At 45.3% G+C, this 12,263-nt stretch overlaps 1 protein-coding gene and 1 long non-coding RNA gene across 4 annotated transcripts in view; one reads left to right on the top strand and one right to left on the bottom strand.

Moving 5' to 3' along the window:
- Positions 1 to 12,263, top strand: part of Ube4b (ubiquitination factor E4B) — a 112,530-nt gene that overhangs the window by 67,729 nt on the left and 32,538 nt on the right. For all 3 annotated transcript variants that reach the window (XM_076563518.1, XM_076563517.1, XM_076563516.1), the window contains 7 exons: positions 41 to 155; positions 3,312 to 3,395; positions 7,465 to 7,521; positions 8,234 to 8,350; positions 8,431 to 8,529; positions 9,196 to 9,309; positions 10,721 to 10,919. In XM_076563518.1, coding sequence (XP_076419633.1) covers positions 41 to 155; positions 3,312 to 3,395; positions 7,465 to 7,521; positions 8,234 to 8,350; positions 8,431 to 8,529; positions 9,196 to 9,309; positions 10,721 to 10,919 — 785 coding nt within the window. The remainder of the gene's footprint in view (positions 1 to 40; positions 156 to 3,311; positions 3,396 to 7,464; positions 7,522 to 8,233; positions 8,351 to 8,430; positions 8,530 to 9,195; positions 9,310 to 10,720; positions 10,920 to 12,263) is intronic.
- The window catches only part of LOC143271623 (uncharacterized), a 43,580-nt gene continuing 33,351 nt past the window's right edge, over positions 2,035 to 12,263 (bottom strand). The window contains exon 3 of the long non-coding RNA XR_013048825.1: positions 2,035 to 3,151. This is a non-coding gene — a long non-coding RNA (uncharacterized LOC143271623). The remainder of the gene's footprint in view (positions 3,152 to 12,263) is intronic.

The raw sequence follows: 12,263 nt of genomic DNA, 5'->3' as shown, positions 1-12,263 counted from the left end.
CTGGCTTCTCTCACAGGCCTTGCTTTTCCTGGGTCTGCAGGTCCTTGCAGCAGCCGTCCTTCCTTGTGCCGTATATGCTGTGCAGGAATCTCCCGTACGGCTTCATTCAAGAACTGGTGAGGACCACTCACCAGGATGAAGAAGTGTTCAAGCAGGTACAGCGGGCCAAGCAATACTCCAGCTTTTAGCTAAGCGCATCTATGCTGATGTCCAGATACAACATGTCATGGAGTAGGGGAGGGACTCATGAAGCTCCACCCCTTTCATGCAGTTAGTGGTGGCTGGAGAATGGAAAGATGTTTTCTTGAGTGATATAGCCACTGGTATAGGTACCCATGCTCCTATGAACAGCCTCTCACCCACGCTTCTGCAGGTAGCCCCTAAGTAAATTTACGGATCATAAGAAAGAAAGAGTGTGGGGAGGGAGGGAAGGAGGGCATGAAAATAGTGAAGGGACTAGAGGATAAATGATAATGAGGAGGAGACATGGGAGTGTAATGGGGTGAGTACAATAAATGCATTTTTTATTTTATATATATATATAAATGAAAATGCCATATTGAAATCCATGCATAATTATATATGCTAAAAAGGAAACAAATAAGAACATCTTATGTGGGAAATGCCTCTTCCTAGATCTCACTATGTATGTTACATTTGGCACAATATCCTTTCCTTTGTTTTATAGCTAGCATGTTCGTAACTCTCAATTTTAAGACCTTTGGATTCTTAAATATTTGTAAAAGCACATTCCAGGTCACATCAGGTGTAGTGGTGAATGCCTTTAATCCCAGCACTCACTGGTCAGGCAGGTAAATCTCAATGGGTTAGAAACCAGCCTGGTCTGTATAGTAAGTTCCAGGCCAGCCAGGGCTACATAGTGAGACCTCATCTGAATGGGGGGAAAAAACAAGGAAAGAGCAATTCAGGACTCAAAAAGAACAATTCTTGGCTGTTTGGTCACAGTGGGCTTTAGTGATGTATTGTGGAGTCGGACTGCAGGAACAATAAAGGCAGCATCGAGAGCTCTCTATCCTCAGAAAGATAATGAACTCTGGGGTGGGAGTGGAGGGGATTGTCGTGCTGGGTGATGGTGGCTCACGCCTTTAATCCCTGCACTCTGGGAGGCAGAGGCAGGTGGATCTCTGTGAGTTCGAGGCCAGCCTGGGCTACAGAGTGAGATCCAGGAAAGGCTCAAAGCTACACAGAGAAACCCTGTCTTGAAAAAACCAAAACCAAAAATAAAATAAAAAATAATAAAAAAAAAAGAATTGTCGCAGGAGGTTTAAGTGAAGCAGCTTTAGGTATGGTCAGCATTAAGTAATACTTCTCCTTTTTCATAAAAGCAAACATTTGAAAAACCCAGAGTAGTTTTAAAATCAGGCCCAAAATCACCTCAGAAGGACATGTGATGCTTATTTTATTGACAATAAGTTATGCAGAGGCCACAAAGTGACCTTTGGTGGTTTTGTCAAGGAGGTGGCGTGAACTCCGTGGTAGCTTACAGCACAGGTAGGTCTTCCTGGCACCTTCCTGCACTAGCTGGCATGAAGGCGTTGTCGTCTTTCCGGGGTTACCGTGAGTTTTGTCTGGAGGGAACAGCTGCCGACTGCAGCAGGCCGAGTCCCACTTCTCACTGTCAAGCCGGAGGACAGGACTTGTAAGTCCTCGACTGGGCTTGCCACTTCCTTTTAATGCTTGGGTGATGCTTCCAAATGAAGAAAGAGACAAATAGCAGCTTAAATGTGAGACTGAAGATGAAGAGCTGAAGCTTTTATCTACACTAGGAGGTATTTACTCGAAAAATAGAAGAGTTATTTGCAGTGTACAGGTCACAAAAATAATATGACTCCTAGGCTGGTGAGCTGTTTCAGTGGATAAAAGTGCTTGCTGCACAGTTGGTCCCTGAACCCCCCAAAAGGAGGATAGTACTGACTCCTGAAAGTGCCCTCTGGCCTCCACGTTTAGTGTGCACACCCACCCACTTACACATTATACAGACACAATAATATAAATTAAAAAAAAATACACTCCTTGATGGTGGGAAACATTTTATGCTTATTCATATCTTGCCTGTTTGTTATCAATTAAACTCTTAATTGCAGAAAGAGACAACTCTACTAAAAAGAGTAAAGCTTAAAGTAGTCTTAATGTATTTAAAGGTCATTCAGATGAACAGTTAATGGCATTTATCCATGGGGTTCTAGAACTTGTCTTGCCTTTTCCTCTGGGTTGCAGTTTTGGCATCTCCTGCCCCCATGCTGACTGTTACTCCCCGTTTTCAGCTAGCTTATGAAAAGAAAGCACGTTACTTCTACCCTGATAACTCCAGTTACAGGAACCAGGGTGATCTCTGCAAAGCTGTTTTGATAGCACAGATGCTCCTCAGGCACATCGAGGGCCCTTTTTCATCCCGTGTCTTCTCTTCTGCTCTGAGTTCTGTGTGATGGATGAACTCAGTGGCCGGAGGGCTTGGTCCTGGTTTTCTAGTGGCTTCGTATTATGCTCCCCTTCCAGCTTGTGGTTCAGATTGCCAGCTGCTGTGGACTACGCTTTCCCTTGATGTTGTTAGTCTTGGATTCTAGCCCGCTCCTAATCGTGTGGCTCCGTGACAGGCACTGTGACGTGTGCAGTGTACTGTGCTGAGCAGGGCTTGCACACCGTCACCATGTCAGTGCAGGCCTTGTATGTTTTGTGCCCTTCGGTTTCCAGGTCAGGTGACTGTATTAATTCCGCTGTGTATGGAGGTTAGGGGTTCTTACTAGTCATTTAGTTTTCAGTCTGAACATTCATCAACTGTCCCTTTGCTCTCAATTCAGCTGAATGTAACAAACAGAGCAAAACCATTTTTTAAGTGTTGGTGGATTTGAGGAGAAGGTGGAACACTTAGGTACTTTCCTGACAGATCATTAGTGTGTGTTAATCAGCAACTTGGGGAGGATAATGGGGTGGTGGTGAGGTGTTCGGGAGTCCAAAGTGAGGCAGGGAGCCCTCACAGCAGTCCTCCATGTGCTGGCTGCTGTCGGATGTCAGAGTCCCACTGGAGTATCAGTGTTCATCAACATCCTTTGCTGGAAAGTTGAGCTTCCTTACTTTATGCTTGGTCTGGCTGATGGACAGGTCAACACTCAAGAATTCTACAGTCCTTGATCTGGAGAAAAATAAAAATAAAAATTAAAAAAGAAAAGAAAAGCATTTCTCCTTTGGGGAAGAGTAGGAGTGTCTGGACCTGCAGACCCAGTACCTCGTGTGACATGCTTGCCTACTTCATTTTCCTTAAACCTAATGTTGTGCTTTTCTTTTTATTACAGATCTTTATCCCTATTCTACAAGGCCTGGCTCTTGCTGCCAAAGAGTGCTCCCTCGATAGTGACTACTTTAAATATCCCCTCATGGTAAAGTCTTTTTCCTTTTCTTTAAGAGATATTTAAGTAGATATTTTTCTTTTAAATCTATGTTCAATGTTGTTTTCAAGTGTTTTAGTTTTTTTGAGACAGTCTCATGTCTTCCAGGCTGAAGATGACCCTTAATTCTGATCTCACTGCTTCCACCTTTCACGTGCTGTGCTTACAGCTATAGATTATTCCGACTTTAACTGTAAATCCTGAGACCCTTTTGTAGATTGGACAGAGTGCACTTGTGTCCTGAGCTGCCTGAGTGCATTGTAGCCGTCTGTCCTCCACCCTGCCAGTCCTAGACGGCAGCGAGGAAGGTTCCAATGCGAAAGTGCTTTGCCATCCTGGTAGCTAGTACGAAGGATGACCATTGGCGGGCAATCCCAGCAGATTTTCAGAGGAGCAGACAAACCATACTTGGGATTTAAAAAAGAAATATTTAAAAGGCTGGCTGCTCAGTTAAAATGCTTGCTGGGTAAGCCTTACATCTGGAATCCATGTAAGGATGAGGGAGAGAACCAACTCCATATGTTCTCCTCTGACTTGCACATACATGCTGCACATCCCCACCCTCCCACCCCCATACACACACAGTAATGACAAATGGAAAATGATAGCAACACATTGGGGCTGGAGAGGTGGCTCAGCAGTTACCAGTGTTTGCTACTCTTGTACATAACCGGAGCTTGGTTTGCAGAACTGCCTGTAACTCCAGCGCCAAGAGATTTGCCCTCTTCTGGCCTGCACAAGCATCTGCACTCAGGAAGTATATACACATGTACACATTAATGAAAATTTAAAAATGAAATCATTTTAATACCTTCCTGTGTGACACAGGTTGACCTTGTACTCATGAACCTCTTTCAGCCTCCAGAGTGCTTAGATTACAGCAGTGCGCTCTCATGCCCAGCTGCGACGAAATCTTTTTTATTGAGCCAGAGATGGCTCAGCAGCTTAAAACACTTGGACAAGCCTGTGACCTGAGTTTGCTTCCTGTGAATCCATACAAAAACCCAGATGTGGCGGCTTTTTTTTTTTTTCCCTTCCGAGACAGGGTTTCTCTGTGTAGCTTTGGTGCCTGTCCTGGATCTTGCTCTGTAGACCAGGCTGGCCTCGAACTCAGAGAGATCCTCCAGGCTCTGCCTCCCAAGTGCTGGGATTAAAGGCGTGTGCTACCACCACCCGGCTCCAGGTATCCCCTTTTGTTACAGGATTGTAATGGGAAAAATGCCAAACTATGAAACTCATTTACTCTGTGTATATTTACAACTTTGTATAAATTGAGGCCATAGAGAAATTGAAACTTTATGTTTGTTCCTTATACTCATTCTATTGATTTGATTCTATTGTGCCATTGACTCATTGGTGTCTGGGAATTCGCCTTGTACTTAGTAACAGATCGCAGAGCTCAGGAAATAAGCTCTCTTCCTGTAGAGTAGTGATTCTCCGCCTTCCTAACTCTGTGATCTTTTAACACATTGGTTCTCAGCCTTCCTAATGCTGTGTGACCTTTAACACTGTGATTCTCAGCCTCCCTAATTCTGTGACCTTTTAACACAGTGGTTCTCAACCTTCCTAATTCTGTGACCCTTAACACAATGGTTCTCAGCCTTCCTAATTCTGTGACCTTTAACACAGTGGTTCTCAGCCTTCCTAATGCTGAGACCCTTAACACAGTGGTTCTCAGCCTTCCTAATGCTGAGACCCTTAACACAGTGGTTCTCAGCCTTCCTAATGCTGAGACCCTTTAACACAGTTCTTCATGTTGTGCTGACCCCCAGGTGTAAAACTATTTCGTTGCTACTTCATAACTATAATTTTGCTACAGTTATGAATCATAGTGTTTTCTGATGGTCTTAGGCAATTCCTGTGAAAGGTTCAGTCACCCCACCCCACCCTGCAAAGGGGGGTCACAGCTTACAGGTTAAGAACTGTTGCTGCCTTAGGCTGTTCATAATTCATGGTAAAAGTTGTATCACAGCAAAATATCCTGACAATTATACTGTGATAAATGCTCAAAGAAGTGACAAAAGGTCTTTTTTAGAAAAATCAGAACTATCATATCATTAACAAGGTGAAAGTTCATAATAATGCTGGAAGGAAAATGTGAGGCCTAGCCAAGTATGGTAGATCATGTAACCCCAGCCATTGGAAATCTGAGGCAGGAAAGTTAATCATGAATTAAAGGCCAGCCATAGCTATTCAGTGAATTCTAGGCCAGCCTTGGCTACCAAGTGAGCTAGTTAGTTCAACTGTGATCCCAGGACTGTGAATTCAAAGCCAGAGGATCGGGAGCTCCAGGTCAGCTACCTTTACATAGTGTGTGAGGTTACCCTGGGTCCAGGAAAGCTTGTCTAAAGAAAGAAGCTTGAACCACTCAAGAGGCTGGGGTGGAAGGATCATTTCAAGTTTAGACCAGCCTGGAATTCATGGTGACTTCCAGACAAGCCTGGGTTACATAGTAAGATCCTGTCTCAAAAAAGAAAACCAAACCAAGAAAGTAGATAGCTAAAAATCTGAGCATGTTTCCGAGGGCAGAGAGGGACGAGGAATGGATGGTTGCTGCTGTTTCAGCTGGAGGTTTTCAGTGGTTTCTTGGCCCCCATCTAGATAAGTTTAGTATTTCAATGAAGAGAATTTAGTGACAGATATCAACAACTTGGTGAACGACAGAAGCATCCTTTGTGGTAGAAAGTGATTTAATTTAGGACCTGTTGTTGATGATGTAGGGGTCAGAGAGGAGAAGAGTGAGGAGATGGGAAATGAGGCAGGAGGAGGAAGCCTGCTGGGTTGGTGCAGAAATAGCTGGATTGTTGGTGGGCACTGTGTTGTTCTATGCTGTGATCACTGGAGGATTGTGTTCTATGCTGATGCTACAGGGCATGTGCCATGTGCCTGCAGTCCCAGTGCTTAGGAGGCTAAGGCAGGGGAATTGAGAGTTTGGGCCAACCTGGGTGTAACATAGCAAAATCCTGTCTGAGAGAAACACACACTTACACACTTACCACCGCCCCCCCCCCCCACACACACACACTAGCAGCAACAGTAAATAATGGTAATGATGTCATCTGGCTGCCAGCCCCACCCCCCTAACCCCTGGGGTTTTTTGTGGATGGTGTGTTGCCTGCTGTTGGGGTTGTCTTAGGCTTTCCCTGTGGTGTTAATGGGCTATCCACACTATGCAGTGAGAAGTTAAACTTCTCAGCAGTTCTCTGGATCAATGACTTCAGTGGGTCTGTTCAAGGCTCAGTGACTGTTAGACAGCTTCTGTCTAAGTCACAGAGAAACTCATTTCCTATTCATTGTGCCTTGATGGACTGAGGCTAAACTCATGATCATAACCGTCTGGTCTAGAATGAGGACAACATTGAGGAAGAGTTACTGCACCTGCCTCGTGTCCGGAAGCCATGTCACACTTTTTAAGTGTTCTGCATCCAGTAGCTTCTTGGGTCCAGAGTAAAGCCCTGGATAATGCTGGCAGAATTACCACACGAGATCTATACAACAAGTATTGTGTTACGAAATGATATGAAGCAAAAACTCAGTTTTTAAAACTAAGCGCACACCTTCTGGAAAGGACATCAGAAGGTGTTTTATCTGCAAGTGAAGTATGAGTGATTTCTAGCTGTGCTTTGTATTTCTCCTTTATCTAAGTGCTTTTTTAAATGTAAATATTCTTTCATACAATGGATTTTTGTCATGTTTTTCCCCTTCTCACAAAGGTATTTGTTTTATTTGTTTGAGACAGCGTCTTACTATGTAGCTCTGGCTGTCCTGGAACTCCATAGACCAGACTAGCCTCCAGCTCACAGAAATCAACCTGCCTCTGCCTCTTGGGTGCTGGGCTAAAGATGTGCACCAGGTCGCCTAGGCAGAGGGTTGGGTTTTTTGTTTGTTTTGCAGGGCGCATGTATTCATTTACTCAGCAGGAAAAGTGGTAAGGCTGGTGACCTCATAAGGAGCATCTCCATGCCTTTATAGTGGAAACGAAAGCTGTCCCTCGCTGTCACACACGGCAGCAGTGTGAAACGGAACACATCCTAGTGATTCTGTCTTGTCTTATTTCTAGGCACTAGGTGAACTCTGTGAAACCAAGTTTGGGAAGACACACCCTGTGTGCAGTTTGGTAAGTGTCGCCTGTTGAGCCGTATGCCGACTCTGTCACCATGTGGAGGCCACTCTAAAAGTAGTGTCAGCTACAGACTTCTCTTGAAAGACATTTGGAATTTGGGGGCGTCCCTCATCTGTTCAATTGCTGGTCTGTATGTGTTTTCTATGCTGAAGTGTTGTTGCCTTGTATCGGATTTCTGGGGGAAGAGCAGGTGCTGTAGGAAGGGAGTAGCTCCTTTGAGGAGCATCAGAGTGGGTCTTTTACATTTCACTTGTGAGTGTCTTGACCTATTACAGGCAGCTAATGGTTTGGGGGAGTCACAGTCCTCAGTCAACCCACTGCTCTGGAAACCTTGCTGAAGTAAATGACACCTCACTTGTGCTCACGTGAAAATCCTTACTTAGGTGCAGTACGCTACACAGAAAACACGAGAATAGTAGCAGTACCGTGGGAAGAAGGGGTTTGGGAGGGAGAAGATGATAAAAAAGGACAATGGGGAGAAATACATCAAACTACACACACACACACACACACACACACACACAACTGTGAAAGAATAAAATCTTTAAAGTGTTTCTTATAAAAATGTGGAAGCTGAAGAGTACCCTCTATCAGGGGTAAAAAGAAAAATCAAAGGGAACCTGACTTACTTGTCCCTCGTAGTTTTGGAGTGCTTGGTGGCCAGAACCCCGTGTAGCTGATTGCTGTCCCTCTGTGTTGTGTCTAGGTTGCCTCTTTGCCTCTGTGGTTGCCGAAGTCCTTAAGCCCTGGTTCTGGGCGGGAGCTGCAGAGACTCTCCTACTTAGGGGCCTTCTTTAGCTTCTCAGTCTTTGCAGAGGATGATGTGAGTACACATTTGACTCCCATCCAGCCCTTCCCAGACGGTCACTGTATGCTGATTGAATATTTCCCCTCTCCTTGCAGGCAAAGGTGGTTGAGAAATACTTCTCAGGGCCCACCGTTACCCTGGAGAACACCCGTGTCGTCAGCCAGTCCCTACAGCATTACCTGGAGCTGGGACGGGTAGGTGTTCAGAAGGGAAGCCAGAGGAGAAAGGCCCATCCCGTAGATCCAGTGCTGCCCAGGTTATTTGTGTCCTAGAAGTCAGATACTTTGCAAAGAAGATGCTCCGTATAGAGCCCCCCTTGTCGCTGCTTCTGGACAGAGATGAAGCCCAGGCCCAGCACCTCAAGGGTGCCTGTCCGGTGTCTCCCAGAGAGCCCACATATGACATGAGTAATGACTGAAGCCCAGCTATGCTGTTTCCCTGAGAATGTCACTGGGGACTGGAGTGATGTCTAGTGGTCATGCTTTCCCTCCATCTTGCCTGTAGCCTTGGGAATCATGAGGATGAGCGGGAGCGGTTAGCGTGTGGCAGGCACCCTTGGCTGAGTCACTGATGTACTTAATATGTCTTTTGTCCTAAACGGTAAAAGTGAAGTGCCTTGCTAATCGAGCCATATTAGTCACGGAAGGGGAGCGGCAAAGGCTGGTTTATTAAAACTGGGGCTGCTCAGCATTCTCCCCAAGTCCTCCTGGTCACATACACTTCATAATGTTGACTGTCTTGGGTTCCCCACAAGGAGTGGACGTGGGAGAAGAACGAGGTAGAGAGCAGGAGGCTATTCTTAAAGTAAAAAAGGAGTTAATTGTTTTTTTTTTTTTTTTTTCTTTTTCAAAATAATTCAGCAAGAGCTTTTCAAGATACTGCACAGTATTTTGTTAAATGGTGAAACTCGTGAAGCTGCCCTCAGTTACATGGCGGCCGTTGTCAATGCCAATATGAAGAAAGCCCAAATGCAGGTAGGAGTCCCCAATATGCTTTCAGTTGCTCAGACTTAATGCAGCACCTCCCAGGCTCAGTTCTGGGGATCAGGAAGACAGCATGAAACTAGAGAGGCAAGCCTCCCGCTGTGTGGAGCCCGGGTTCTCTGGCAGGAAGTAGACGGACAAGCACAGTATTCCAGACGGTAATAAGAGTCCGTGATGGAGTGTGAGGGGTTTGGGGGTGCTTGTGGAGTGCTGGGAGGAGGGGACAGGAGTGCATTTTGATCAGGTAGCACAGCAGCCTCTCTGAGGAGCTGACATTTTATTCAGGCCTTGACTGAGGAGCCGGTCATGACAAGGCTGAGAAAAGAACCCTCTTGGTCCATATCCGGTACTAGAGCAGGAATGAGCAGGAATGAGCCAGCTTTATTGCCAGACCAGGACATAGGGCTTTGTGACTGGGAGAGAATGGGCAGGTAAAAAGAAGCCATGGGCTTGAGTCTGCTCAGAGCCTATCAGTGAGGACTGTGGTAGAATCCACTACAGAAGGGGAAGGGTGTCGGTAAGGAAATCACAAGGAGTAGGGTCAGGAACAGTCCGGAAGAAGTACTTCAAGGTCATAAGGATTCCATTGTGCATGGTAAGAGTGGGGAAATTAACAATTTCAGATTATTATTAATAAGAAGTACTCAGAAGCAAGAGAATGAAAGTCTAGAGAAGAGCAGAAACTCAGCGGCTTCTGGTGATGTTCACACTGTCTGCTGTGTCCAGTCTGTTGACGTCACCACTTGGTGTTGTCATCTGTGACTTGGCACCCAAGAGCCGTGCAGTCCAAAGAGACCATCCAGAATTTCATCGTGTTCTGTGTGGGTTACAGTTTTATATTGGGCCCCATTTGCTACTGGCCTGTAAGTTGGGCACATCTGACAGTTTCTTTCCGTGCCTCAGTTTCTTCATTTGGTAAATGGGGATAATAGTGGCTGCTAACCTGTGGGCTTACTATATGTAAAGCATTAGAATAGTTCCTAGTGTGTGGTGGCCGCTCAGCTCTAACCGGCTTCTTAGTTCCTCTCACTGGGCTGTGCTCACTAATTTACATGGGAAGCTGTCACGTGGGGTTTCAGCTGACTGTCCTAGTGTTCTTGAGAAAGAAGGAAAAGAAAGGAGGCTGCATGTGTTCTGTCTGCTTACTAACATTCTCTGACCTTCAGTTCCTCTCTCAATACGAATTGTGTCTGCAGACTCGGGTTCTGCAGAGGCCAGTGAGGACATGGTGGTGGATGGGTGGGACGTCTCGTTTGGCTGGCATCTGCTAGCTGTGGTCACCGCGTGGCCTGTCTGTGACTTTAGGGAGTGGTCACATTTGAATGTCCCCTCTGCTTTCATAGAAACTTGTGCCAGTTTTATACATAACAGTTGTTGGAATTGCTTTTGCCTTCTGTCCCAGGCGGATGATCGATTGGTCTCTACAGATGGCTTTATGCTGAATCTCCTGTGGGTCCTGCAGCAGCTAAGTACAAAAATCAAGTTAGAAACAGTCGACCCCACTTACATATTCCACCCAAAGTGTCGGATTACTCTCCCGAATGATGAGACACGAATAAATGCAACGATGGAGGATGTGAATGAGTGGCTGGCTGAGCTCTGTGAGTGACGCGTCTGTTGCTAGGTCACCTCTCTTTCATCTGCTGGGCTCTGGGAGATGGAGGTGCATAGTTAAAGTTAACACAGTAAAATTTCTTCCGAGAATTACTAAACACAGATACATAGAACAATGGGTGGGAGACAGAAGAGAGAACCAATAACAGCAGCTGTATTATATAGATTTATGTTGTATTGTGGCAGTTGAAAATATGACTACTTTAAGGTGTGATGATAATCTTGCTACTTGATAACATAAAATATATTTGTAATTACAAAAATCAAAACCCCATGCCAATTTGGTGGGGTTTTTGTTTGTTTGTTTATTTATTTATTTGTTTATTTATTTATTTTTCGAGACAGGGTTTCTCTGTGTAGCTTTGCACCTTTCCTGGAACTCGCTTTGTAGACCAGGCTGGCCTTGAACTCACAGAGATCCGCCTGCCTCTTCCTACCAAGTGCTGAGATTAAAGGTGTGCGCCACCACCACCCAGCCAATTTGGTGTTTTTAATATTTTAAAATTATGTGTGGAATTAGATGAATTCCTATTTATGTGGAAGTGACAATGTTATCCATGATCAAATGGATATTTGCTAGAAAAGCACCTTCCCTGGTGCTCAGTCTTACTTGGCACATGCTTATAACCCCAGCACTCAAGAGGCTGAGGTAGGAGAATCACAAGTTCAAGGCCAGCCTAGGCTACACAGCAAGATCCTGCCTTACAAGACCAAGAAAAGAAAGAGGTGCTGTTCAATGAATTCATTTCCTCGGTCTGAAGTGAATCCTGGCAGTATCTGACATATAATTAAATACTGTTGAAGGGGTAGGGGAGGCACACAGAGGAGGATAGTTATAGAGAGAGCAGTTGACTGAGTGGTGGTAGTGTTTTGAGGATTCCCTGTGTTGTCCAGGCTAGCTTCAAGTTTTTGGACTCAAGCAATCCTCCTGCCTCAGTCTCCTAAGCAGCAAGACTGTGCCCTTGAAGCACTGCAACTATTAAGGGGTCCAGTTGCTTTGGAGATAGTCCCTAATGTTGTCTAGCACAGCAGGACAGCTGTGGTCAGCAGTGACTCAGTGTATAGTTCATAAAAGCTCTTGAGGGCATTGGAATGTTCCCAACACAAAGAAATGATAAGTGCTTGAAGTGATCTGACTGTGACGTGCTATATACATGAATGAAGTATGAACTCTGCCTTGTGAACGAGTCAAGCTATGTGCTGATTAAAAACTACTGTACGTATAGCCGTGCGGTGGTGGCGTACACCTTTAATCCCAGCTCTCGGGAGACAGAGGCAGGCGGATCTCTGTGAGTTACAGACCAGCCTGGTCTACAGAGTGAGTTCCAGGA

Source organism: Peromyscus maniculatus, chromosome 2 (genome assembly GCF_049852395.1).
Source record: "Peromyscus maniculatus bairdii isolate BWxNUB_F1_BW_parent chromosome 2, HU_Pman_BW_mat_3.1, whole genome shotgun sequence".
Lineage (NCBI taxonomy): Eukaryota > Metazoa > Chordata > Mammalia > Rodentia > Cricetidae > Peromyscus > Peromyscus maniculatus.
Note: the sequence above shows the minus strand (reverse complement) of the source record. Positions and strands in the feature narration are given on the sequence as shown.